A 12852-nucleotide genomic window follows, 5' to 3' on the forward strand; every position below is an offset into this window, starting at 1 on the left:
TCCCACCTCCTTCGCAGATGCGACTGGTGGGAACGAGAGACAGGGCCTTCTCAGCAGTGGCCCCTCGGCTATGGAACACCTTCCCTAGGGATATCAGATCGGCCACTTCCCTCCTAACATTTCAAAAAAGAGTTAAAACCTGGATTTTTGAGCAAGCATTTGCAAATGCAGTGTAACAGACTAATTTAGATCCACGGAACGATTGGAAAATTATTTTAGTAATGAGACGTTGAGGACTTAGGTTTTATTGTTTTTATTGTCTTTATTGTTTTTATATGGTTTATATTATATATGTTGATGTTTTAATTATATTTTATGTTGTTGGGGGCACTGAATTTTGCCGATTGTAAAGCACCCTGAGACGCCTCCGGACTGAGAAAGGGAAGGAGGGTAAAATTACTGCCACCAAATTTGTGAGGAAGCCCTGTAATTCTCAGCATCAACTTAGGAGCTGGTTTATAAAGGGACTATTAGTTACAGAAGTATTTATTTATTTGATAGCATAGTGTTTAATGTCCCTGGTTTGGTTTTTCTACTTATACAGGCTGTTTGACTTAGGAGAAACTGTATTAGGCAAGGCTTGAGGAGAACAGTAACAATTTTATTGGAACAAGCAAGGTATAACAGATTCGATTGTTTCTTCACAAGAGGCACAAATCTTGATAGGTTACATTAGTAAGGTTTCATGAGTAACTTTAGGTACAGACTTTAAGAGGTTTCTGTAAGCAGATGTATCTTTCCTGGACAACTGTCCTAATAAAACAAATAAGCTAAAAGGCTTATTTAACAGAATTAGCTCCCAGCCAAACCCTGATTCTTAATATTAAAGAACCAGTCTTCCTTATAGTTCCCTAACTATAGTATTCCTGATGGTTTTCCACACACCACAGGATCAACTACCTTCTCCTGTAACTCTTTGGTCACAGACTAGTTCCCTGTTTCTCCCACTAGAGAAATCAGTCTTCCCTGTAACTCTACCAGTCACAGACTCTTCCCTGATTCTCCCACTAGAGAAATCAGTCTTCCCTGTAGCTCACCGGCTTACAGACTGCCACTTTCAAATAGCTGCCCGTGAAGTGACAATTGGCTCCGCCCCCGTTGCTATGGCAACTCTGCTCAAGCCAAACCAGCCACTATCTCTAACAAAATATAATCCTACATACTTACCATTTATTAACGACTGTTTAAACAACACATAACCATAAGAATAAAAGTTACTCATCGTCACAGGCGGTATATAAATATGGTAAATAAATAAATAAAAATAGTATAAATCTGTGCTAAGTTATGTGGCTGTGTGTCATATAGACAGACAGAGATTCAAAGGGATTGCTGCTGTTGCTTTTTTTTTTGGGGGGGGGGATAAATTGTTTTTGTCTAAACCTTTAAAAATCCCCCAGAATTTGTAGATGAGTGAATCTTTCTTAAACTTCTGGAGATTGATGCCCTGGTTATCTTGAACTGTATATAAAATTCAAGTAGATATCTCTTGTGGGTTTTTTAAAATGTTGTTTATAAATAATTTGAAAATTCCCCAAAAATCCGTGGATAAGGGATACGTTCTGAAATTTGGTGGGCTAACAGTGGTAAATGTGTTCTACCACTGTAGCAAGTTTCACTCCATTAGCTTTAAAAACGAGGGATATAGGAGCCGAAGTTTCCCCAATGGTAGTAATTACTGCATTAATGCACATGTAACAAAATAGTAATGAAATTTCGTGAGTCTCGTTATTGTAACAAAATTTTCACTAACAAACTTTAGAAACTCTTTAGAAACGAAGCCCCAGAGCCCCCCAGTTTTGTAAGTACATTTGAACTATTTTTTTATGGATCACACATGCCTAATAACTCTACGTCAACCAACCCAAGATCACCCAAGATTCATTGCAGAGAGGGTGGAAAGGTGCTGATTTACCAAGATGGCAGAGTCGCCCATAGAGTCCTGGGTCACAAAGGCAGGCTCCGTAAATCCGGTGGCAGCGTCCCCGGTGGGCGCAGTTGCACTTCTTCCTGCAGTGCTTCCCATAGAAACCTTTGGGACAACCTGGAATGGGTTGGAGGGAGAAAACAGTTGTCATAAGATTGTGTTTAGAGAACAAAAGCAAGATAATGCAGACTTCATAACTGCGGAATCCTAGAATTACCAAGCTGGGAAAGACCCTAAGGGGCATCCAATCCAACCCTCCTCTGCCAGGCGGGAAGACACCATTCAAGCCCACCTGACAGATGGCCATCCACCCTCTGCTCAAAATCTTTGGAGAAAAGGCTCCAGCAGACACCTACTACCAAATAGCTCATCCCATCAAAAAATTCTTCCTTCCTACGGCTACGGCCCAGCTTACTTGTCCGAACATATCTCCTTCTACGTTCCGCCTCGTAATTTAAGATCTACTGAAGAGGCCCTGCTCTCGGTCCCACCAGCTGAGCAAAACGCATCTGGTGGGGACGAAGGACAGGGCCTTCTCAGTAGTGGCCCCCCACTTATGGAATTCGTTCCCCAGCGAGATCAGATCGGAGTCCTCCCTCCTTTCTTTTAGGAAAAAACTAAAATCATGGTTTTGGACCCAGGCCTTTGGCTAGTGGGCACTGTGCTGGTACGGCTGAAACAGGAGCTCCAACTTTATTTTCTTTCTGTTATCTGTTTGCAGTCATAGGGCAGGCCTCCTGTCCATCATAATTAAGCTTCGGTTCCACCCCTTGTTCAGGGCTCTGGGAGGGAAAGGAGCCATTTTTTGGTTAGTCTCAGTAAGGAAACCTAATGTAGAGGATGTGTACAAGCTTCTCCTGTACAAAAGCTTCAACCCTTAAGACTTTCCAGGGGAAAACAGTCTTAAGACCATCAAAAGATCTCCAGAGATTTCCAGGGAAACATCCCCAAAGCTTTGAGGAATGGCCCCCTGAGGAACCCCACAAGAGAGAGAGAGGGGACCTCTCAGAGATCAGGCCTCCCCTCTCCACTCGCTGTCCACGGTTGTGAAGAAAGGAGGAAAGCCAGTTTAAAGCTCTCCCCCGGACTCCAGCAACAGCAAGGCGGTGGGTCCAAAGAGTGTGTTCGACTGTGTCAAATGCTGCTGTGAGATCCAATAACACAAGCAGCGCTGACCCGCCCTGGTCAAGCTGGCATCGAAGGTGATCCGTGATGGAGACCAGCACAGTCTCTGTCCCATGCCCCGCACGGAAGCCGGACTGGAAGGGATCTAGTCCGGCTGTGTCGTCTAGGAATTGCTGCAACTGCTCTGTTTAACATAAACTGGGAGTTTGGTTCATTTCTGCCTAAATATTGGCAGAGCCCTGGCAACATGACAAGAAGCTCTCTGAAGCTTTAGGTGCTCTTACTGCCTGTTACAGGGAAAACCTAATCCATCTAAAATGCAGGTGTGCGCTTTTCAGTCTAAGAACAGATAAGCATCTTGAGGTCTGAGAATTACTTGGGAAGGAATCCCACTGGAGCATTGCAGCACACCAAAACACATAGGAGTCACTCTGGATTGTGCTCTGACTTACAAGAAGCACTGCTTGAATACCAAGCAAAAAGTGGGTGCTAGAAATAATATCTGGCACAACCTGGGGATCACAACCAGACACAGTGAAGACATCTGCCCTCACCCTTTGCTACTCTGCTGCTGAATACGCATGCTCAGTATGGAATACATCTCACCATGTTAAAACAGTGGATGTGGCTCCTAACTGAGACATGCTGAATGATCACAGGATGTAGTCATTGCTAATAGTCAACATGGATTTATCAAAAACAAGTCATGCCAGACTAATCTGATCTCTTTCTTCGATAGAGCTACAAGCTGGGTAGATGCGGGGAATGCCGTGGATGTAGCGTACCTGGATTTCAGTAAGGCCTTCGACAAGGTCCCCCATGACCTTCTGGCAAGGAAACTAGTCCAATGTGGGCGAGGCAAAACTACGGTGAGGTGGATCTGGAATTGGTTAAGTGGACGAACACAGAGAGTGCTCACTAAGGCTTCCTCTTCATCTTGGAAAGAAGTGACAAGTGGAGTGCCTCAGGGTTCCGTCCTGGGCCCGGTCCTGTTCAACATCTTTATTAATGACTTAGATGAAGGGCTAGAAGGCATGATCATCAAGTTTGCAGACGACACCAAATTGGGAGGGAGAGCCAATAGTCCAGAGGACAGGAGCAGAATTCAAAACGATCTTGACAGATTAGAGAGATGGGCCAAAACTAACAAAATGAAGTTCAACAGTGACAAATGCAAGATACTCCACTTTGGCAGAAAAAATGAAATGCAAAGATACAGAATGGGGGATGCCTGGCTCGAGAGCAGTACGTGTGAAAAAGATCTTGGAGTCCTCGTGGACAACAAGTTAAACATGAGCCAACAATGTGATGTGGCGGCAAAAAAAGTCAATGGGATTTTGGCCTGCATCAATAGGAGCCTAGTGTCTAGATCTAGGGAAGTAATGCTCCCCATGCTCTATTCTGCTTTGGTTAGACCACATCTGGAATATTGTGTCCAATTCTGGGCACCACAATTCAAGAGAGATATTGACAAGCTGGAATGTGTCCAGAGGAGGGCGACTAAAATGATCAAGGGTCTGGAGAACAAGCCCTATGAGGAGCGGCTTAGGGAACTGGGCATGTTTAGCCTGAAGAAGAGAAGGCTGAGAGGAGATATGATAGCCATGTATAAATATGTGAGAGGAAGCCACAGGGAGGAGGGAGCAAGCTTGTTTTCTGCTTCCTTGGAGACTAGGACGCGGAACAATGGCTTCAAACTACAAGAGAGGAGATTCCATCTGAACATTAGGAAGAACTTCCTGACTGTGAGAGCCGTTCAGCAGTGGAACTCTCTGCCCCGGAGTGTGGTGGAGGCTCCTTCTTTGGAAGCTTTTAAGCAGAGGCTGGATGGCCATTTGTCAGGGGTGATTTGAATGCAATATTCCTGCTTCTTGGCAGGGGGTTGGACTGGATGGCCCATGAGGTCTCTTCCAACTCTTTGATTCTATGATTCTATGATTGATTCTATGTCTACGCCCAAGACCACCAGAGAAATTATATGATTTAGCCTCCCAAGCAGACCGTTCTTACCATCTTCACATTGCTCTCCATTCACGCCAGGGGGGCAGCGGCAGCCCCCCGTCACAGGGTCACAGGTGCCTCCATTTTGGCAGAGACAGGTCGAGTTGCAGTTCCGTCCAAAGGTGCCCTCTGGGCAAGCTAGAGAAGGGAATGGCGGAGACACTTCGTTGTTACTTCATAACTGTAATTTTGCTACTGTTATGAATCATAATGTAAATATCTGATATGCAGAATGTATTTTCATTCCCTGGACCAAATTTGGCACAAATATCCGATTCACCCAAATGTTGACATTTGGGAATTGGAATTGCTGGGATTTATAGTTCACCTACAATCAAAGAGTATTCTGAACTCCACCAACAATGGAAATGAACCAAACTTGGCAAACAGAACTCCCATGACCAACAAAAAATACTGGAAGGGTTTGGTGGGCATTGACTTTGAGTTTGGGAGTTGTAGTTCACCTACATCCAGCACTGTAGACTCAAACAATGATGGATCTAGACCAAACCTGGCAAGAATACTCAATCTGCCCAAATGTGAACACTGGTAGAGTTTGGGGAAATTAGACCTTGACACTTGGGAGTTGTAGTTGCTGGGATTTATAGTTCACCTACAATCAAAGAACATTCTGAACTCCACCAGTGCTGGAATTGAACCAATCTTGGCACACAGAACTCCCATGACCAACAAAAAATACTGGAAGGGTTTGGTGGGCATTGACTTTGAGTTTGGGAGTTGTAGTTCACCTACATCCAGCACTGTAGACTCAAACAATGATGGATCTAGACCAAACCTGGCAAGAATACTCAATCTGCCCAAATGTGAACACTGGTAGAGTTTGGGGAAATTAGACCTTGACACTTGGGAGTTGTAGTTGCTGGGATTTATAGTTCACCTACAATCAAAGAACATTCTGAACTCCACCAGTGCTGGAATTGAACCAATCTTGGCAAACAGAACTCCCATGACCAACAGAAAATACTGGAAGGGTTTGGTGGGCATTAACCTTGGGTTTTGGAGTTGTAGTTCAACTACATCCAGCACTGTGGAATCAAGCAATTTGGACCAAACCTGGATCTGGATCAAACCTGGCAAGAATACCCAATCTGCCCAAATGTGAACACTGGTAGAGTTTGGGGAAATTAGACCTTGACACTTGGGAGTTGTAGTTCACCTACATCCAGAGAGCACTGTGGCCGCAAACAATGATGGTTCTGGACCAAACTTGGCACGAGTACTCAATATGCCCAAATGTGCACACTGGTGGACCTTGACATTTGGGAGTTGTAGTTGCAGGGATTTATAGTTCACCTACAATCAAATAGCATTCTAGACCCCACCAACGAGGGAATTGGGCCAACTTTCCCACACAGAACCCACATGACGAACAGAAAATACTGCTCCCTGGGCACACAGAAGACTGGACAACTTGGAAGGCGCCGAACAGACTGCGCTCTGGCACCATGAGATGCAGAGCCAACCTCAAGAAATGGGGCCACAAAGTGGAATCCACGACATGCGAGTGCGGAGAAGAGCAAACCACTGACCACCTGCTGCAATGCAACCTGAGCCCTGCCACATGATGCACGATGGAGGACCTCCTTGCGCCAACACCAGAGGGACTCCAAGGGGCCAGAAACTGGTCAAAGGACATTTAATCAACTGCCAAGCTTGCAAATTTTGTGTTTTCTATGTTTGTTTGTTTGTTTAAAAAAAATGCAATACAACTGTTTGGCTTGCTCCTGACACAATAAATAAAAATAAATAGATATATTTAATAAGCATTATCTTAATGTAATGTCGAAGGCTTTCGAGGCCAGAATCACTGGGTTGTTGTAGGTTTTTTGGGCTGTATGGCCATGTTCTAGAAGCGTTCTCTCCTGACATTTCGCCTGCATCTGTGGCAAGTAACCTCACAACCTCTGAGGATGCTTGACACAGATGCAGGCGAAACGTCAGGAGAGAATGCTTCTAGAACATGGCCATACAGCCAGAGGCAGCACTAGGTAATTTTCAACAGTAAGCAAACAGTATTTTGCCCCCCCCCCCCCAACCAATCACTGATATATATTTTCTGTTCGTCGTGGGAGTTCTGTGTGCCATATTTGGTTCAGTTCCATCATTGGTGGAGTTCAGAATGCTCTTTGATTGTAGGTGAACTATACATCCCAGTAACTACAACTCACATATGTCAAGGTCTATTTTCCCCCAAGAGCGCCTCAAGAGCACCCCTGGGCAAAATCAACTCTACTGCGAATGCTTACTTTGCGTAATGGTTGAGCCGCCCCTGCATACAGCCCAAAAAACCTACAACAACCCAGCATTATGTTAAATAAATAGTATTTCTAATTTGCTTGCTGCAGAGGGCTTTTAAACTTCAGACAGAGCGAAAGGCTCAAATCTGAGGCCAAGCGGCACAAGTTCAACTTGCTAGGCTGAGATCTCAGGGGGCAGATAATGGTAACAGCATTCACACAACGTTATTGGAAAGCCTTTGCCTGGGAGCTCCAGGCCAAGACAAACATGGCAAATGGAGACCGGAGAGGGCTTTCCGTGCAAGGCGAGGCCAGCTGGCTCCTTGCGTTCCCATCACACTTCTTCTTTAATGGCCTCGTGGAAGGACATACTTTGACAGATCGTAAAACAGGACCTGTTCTTTGCCGACTCACTTTCGTTGCAAAGGAGTCCGCTCCAGCCGTCCGGACAGATGCAACCGGATTGCTCTTCGTTGCAGACCCCTCCGTTCTGGCAATCATCGCAGGTCAGGCTGCAGTCAGGGCCAAAGGTGTCATCCAAGCAGACTGTCAAGAAGGGGAGGAAGAAGGGAATCTGCTATTAAGATGGCAATTACGATCAATGGCTCCAGAAGCACATCAAGAGGCCAAGATGACTAAACAGAGGCAGTCATACTTTGGCCATATCATGACTCTATAGCAGGCATGCGCAAACTTGGGCCCTCCAGGTGTTTTGGACTTCAACTCCCACAATTCTATATTATATTTAGTATTTTTAGTAATATTACATATAATATTACGGTAGTCCACGCTCTGATTACATCCCGTTTAGACTACTGCAACGCTCTCTACGTGGGGTTGCCTTTGAAGACGGCTCGGAAGCTCCAATTAGTCCAACGGTCGGCAACCATGATACTAACTGGAGCGGAGCGCAGGGAGCACACAACTCCTCTGCTGCACCAGCTCCACTAGCTGCCGATTTGCTACCGGGCTCAATTCAAAGTGCTGGCGTTGGCCTTTAAAGCCCTAAACGGTTCTGGCCCAACCTACCTATCCGAACGTATCTCGGCCTATCAGCCCACCAGGATCCTAAGATCTTCTGGGGAGGCCTTGCTCTCTATCCCGCCTGCTTCACAGGTGCGGCTGGCGGGGACGAGAGACAGGGCCTTTTCTGTGGTGGCCCCTCGGCTCTGGAACGCCCTTCCCATGGAGGATCAGCCTCCTCGCTGATGGTATTCCGAAAAAGACTAAAAACTTGGATGTTCCGGCAGGCATTTGGTTAATTCGGTGCAATGAATGTGTTGATTACGGATTGGTAATATGGATGATGAAATTGGACCAGGATTTTAGTTAGGAGATGTATTGGATTGTGATTTACGTGTAATATTGTGTATTATGTTTTTATGGTTTTAATTGTATACTGTGCACTGTATATTTTGTTGTAAACCGCGTTGAGTCGCCAGTTAGGCTGAGAAACGGCGGTATACAAGGACAGTAAATAAATAAATATAAATATAATAATAATAATAATAATTATTATTATTATTATTATTATTATATTGCATTGCATTATAATATAATCCCATCTTATTACTTATTATCTGTCTACACAACAGATAACAAGTTTGGTGCTTTTCTAAATGTTTACGTGTTGTAGTTACGCCCCCAAACAAGTTTCAAGTAACTAATAAAACAAGGAAGGAAGGTAGCAAGGAAGAAAAAAGGGAGGGGGGAGGAAAGGAGGAAGACAAAAAGAAAGGAAAGGAAAGAAGGGATGGGATATCATTGAAAGGAAAGGAAAAGAAAAAAAATGAAATGAATGGAAAGGATGAAGGAGGGGAGGGGAGGGGAGGGAAAATGGAAGGGAAATGAAAAGGGAAGGGACAAGGGAAGGGACGGGAAGGGCAAAGGGAAGGAAAGGAAAAAGAAAGGGGAAGCGGAAAGGGAAGGGGAAAGAGAAGGGGAAATGTAATGGAAAGGAAAAATGTAAGGGGAAAGGGAAAGGGGAGGGGAGGGGAGGGGAAGGGAAAGGGGGAAGGGGAGGGAAAAGGGAAGGGAATATATGAGGGAAGGGAAAATGTAAGGGAAGGGAAAACATAAGGGAAGGGAAAAGGGAAGGGAAGGGAAAAGGGAAGGGAAAATGTAAGGGAAGGGGAAGGGGGAGAGAAGGGAAGGGAAAAGAGAAGGGAAGGGCAAAGGGATGGAAAGGAAAAAGAAAGGGGAAGAGAAAGGGAAGGGAAAAGGGAAGGGGAAAGAAGGGGAAATGCAAGGGGAAAGAGGAGGGGAAGGGAAGGGGAAAGGGGAAAAGGAAGAAAAGGGAAAGGAAGGAAAGGAAATATATGAGGGAAGGGAAAATGTGAGGAAAGGGAAAACATAAGGTAAGGGGAAAGGGAAGGGGAAAGGGAAGGGATAATGTAAGAGAAGGGAAAGGGAGAAGGAAGTGAAGGGGGAGGAGAAAGGAAGTGAAGGGAAAAGGGGAAGTGAAGGGGAAGGGAAGGCAAAAGGGAAGGGAAGAGAAGGGACAAGGGAAGGCAAAGGGGAAGGGGAAGTGAAGGGAAGGGAAAGGGGAAGGGGAGAAAAAAGGGAAGGGAAACAGAAAGGAAGGGAAAGGGGAAAGGAAATGGAAAAGGGAAGGGAAGGGAAAGGAGAAAGGAGATGCTACCATGCCACAATGAGTTTTGTTTGCCCTTATGTATGCATTTTTGATTGATCAACTAAGGAGAAACTGCATGATGTACCTATCCTGAACAATTAACACCACTTTGGGATGTTGTAAGTGCCATACCTCCATTACTGGAAATTCTGGGAGTTGTAGTAGCATGAAGCACTTAGAACAAAGATAGGAAACATGCGGCCAACAGTCTTGGCTAGCATAGCCAATGGTGGAAAGTGCTAGGAGCTGCAACCCAGCTTGTCAATATCCCTCCAACAAATCCAACAATGAAAAACAAGGAAGGAAATGATCCAAATTTCTTACCAAATTTCTCAGTCAAAGTGTGCTCGCCTCTTGCTTCTGCCTCTTCTTCGTCATACTCATCCTCAAAAAGTTGGGTGAGCTCATCCCGCAGGACAGCCACATGGGGCAGGGGCCGAAGGACCGGATGGCGACCATCCAGGGCTTCCACGGGGTCCTCAAGTACTGGGGGAAGACCCAAGATCTTCAGTGACACTCAAGAAACAAGGAGGCGGAGAAGAAGGAGACACTGGTTGGAGCATAAACAAACCAAGATGAACTAAACCATGAAAATGTTCTAATTGTTTTACACTGTGAGAGGTTAAATTCCATTTCCCAATACAAAGGGGTGGGGAAATATCTGCCTTTTTGGTTGCCAAGGTATCTTCCTAAGTAACATTTTCATAAGTAGCTCAAGGTGGATCCAAAACTTTTGAGCATGTGCAGAAGGTTCCAAGATCACCTTCCTTTTAGCCAAAGGCCACTCAAGTGATCTAGTGTGCATCTACACTGTAGAATGAATACAATTTGACACCCCTTTAACTGCCATGGTTCAATGCTAAAGAATCCTGGGCACTGCAGTTTGGTGAGGCACCAGTGCTCTTTTGCAGAAGCCATGATAGTTAAAGTGGTGTCAAATTGCATTTACTCTACATTGTAAATAAACTAGAACCCACAGTGCCAAACTGTATCCATGCTACACTGTAGATGCACCTAGAACCCATGGAGGTCAACCTGCATTCACTCTACACTGTAGATGCACCTAGAAATCATGGTGTCAACCTGCATTCATCCTACACTGTAGATGCACCTAGAACACATGGTGTCAACCATGTATTCATGCTACTCTGTAGATTACCAAGAAGCCTTGGTGTCAAACTGCATTCACTCTACACTATACATGCACCTGGAACCTGTTGTGTCAACCTGCATTCATTCCACGCTGTAGATGCATCTAGAACCTGTGGTGTAAACTGCATTCATGCTACAATGTAGATGCACCTCGAAATCATGGTGTCAACCTGCATTCAAGCTACACTATAGATGTATTAGCACCCATGGTGTCAACCTGCATTCACTCTACACTGCTGACGCACCTCAAATCCATGGTGTCAAACTGCATTCATGCTACACTGTAGGTGCACCTAGAACCCATGATGTCAAACTGCATTCATGCTATATTATGGATGCACATAGAACACATGGTGTCAACCTGTATTCATGCTACTCTGTAGATGCACTTAGACCCTGTGGTGTCTACACTATAGATGCACCTAGAATATACCAAACCTAGAAGGTATATTAAAGCACAGCACTTACAAATGCAACTCCTCCGGTCCTCATCCAGTTTGTAGCCAATCTGACAACTGCAGTGGAAAGAGCCAACAAGGTTTTGGCACAAGTGTTCACATCCTCCATTACTGGAAGAGCACTCATCCACATCTTGAAAACAAACAAAAAATGGGAGTTGGGAGTTTCTATAATAAGAAGTAAGGGAATTGATTAATAACTAGAGCCATCTAGAAGTCCTCTATATGATTGTTTTCATTCTTCTTCTACATTCCTTGAACTGAAAAGGGAGGAAAGAATTACCTGCATTCTTCTATATTTTTAGTGTTTTGGGAGAAGAAATGAAGAAAAGGAGGCAACCCAACACATTTAATCACCAATTTTGGGTTGGAGTAGGACCCAAGTGAGAATTTCTACCTACCATCACAGCCACAACCCTCAGTGTTGAGTCTGTAGCCAGCATAGCAAAGGCATTCATAGCCTCCTGGGTAGTTGTAACAGTCCTGCTGGCAGCAGTGAGAACCAGCAGTGCATTCATCAGTATCTGGAGAAAGGAAGAAAGCAAAGGTTTCAAGGGGTGGGAAATATCAACTAAGATTCTTAAACCTGCGTGTAGGAGCTGTTTTCAAAAGGTTATCTCTTTGAAATCGTAATGTAAATATCTGATATACAGGATGTATTTTCATTCACTGGAGAAATTTGGCACAAATACCCAATATGCCCCAATTTGAATTCTGGTGGGGTTGGGGGAGGGATTGATTTTGTCATCTAGGAGTTGTAGTTGATGGGCTTTATACTTCACCAACAGTCAAAGAGCATTCTGAACTCCACCAAAAAGGGAATTGAACCAAACTTGGCACCCATAACTCCCATGATCAAGAGAAAATAGTGGAAGGGTTGGGTGGGCATTGACCTTGAGTTTTGGAGTTGTTGTTCACCTACATCCAGAGAGCACTGTAGACTCAAACAAAGATGGATCTGCACCAAACTTGGCACGGATACTCAATATGCCCAAGTGTGAACACTGGTAGAGTTTGGGGAAAATAGACCTTGACATTTGGGAGTTGTAGTTCCTGGGATTTATAGTTCACCTACAATCATAGAGTATTCTGAACAATCAATGGTAGAATTGGGACAAACATCCTACACAGAACCGCCATGACCAACAGAAAATACAGAAAACCCCTCTGACACCCCCTCACAACTCCCCCAGAGGTCCCGAACCCCAGTTTGAGAAACGCTGGAAAACTATGACTCCCAAGACTGCACAGCATGAAGACATGGCGTTATTATTGTTATTGTTATTTTTATTATATAAC

At 44.7% G+C, this 12852-nt stretch overlaps 1 protein-coding gene across 4 annotated transcripts in view; it reads right to left on the reverse strand.

Annotated features, from left to right (window-relative positions):
* The window catches only part of MEGF6 (multiple EGF like domains 6), a 232694-nt gene that overhangs the window by 80581 nt on the left and 139261 nt on the right, over window positions 1-12852 (reverse strand). For all 4 annotated transcript variants that reach the window (XM_067472777.1, XM_067472776.1, XM_067472775.1 and 1 more), the window contains 6 exons: window positions 11955-12077; window positions 11564-11686; window positions 10268-10429; window positions 7726-7857; window positions 5063-5191; window positions 1916-2044 (listed from right to left, as the gene is read on the reverse strand). In XM_067472777.1, the coding sequence (XP_067328878.1) occupies window positions 1916-2044; window positions 5063-5191; window positions 7726-7857; window positions 10268-10429; window positions 11564-11686; window positions 11955-12077 (798 nt within the window). The remainder of the gene's footprint in view (window positions 1-1915; window positions 2045-5062; window positions 5192-7725; window positions 7858-10267; window positions 10430-11563; window positions 11687-11954; window positions 12078-12852) is intronic.

Source organism: Anolis sagrei, chromosome 13, assembly GCF_037176765.1.
Source record: "Anolis sagrei isolate rAnoSag1 chromosome 13, rAnoSag1.mat, whole genome shotgun sequence".
Lineage (NCBI taxonomy): Eukaryota > Metazoa > Chordata > Lepidosauria > Squamata > Dactyloidae > Anolis > Anolis sagrei.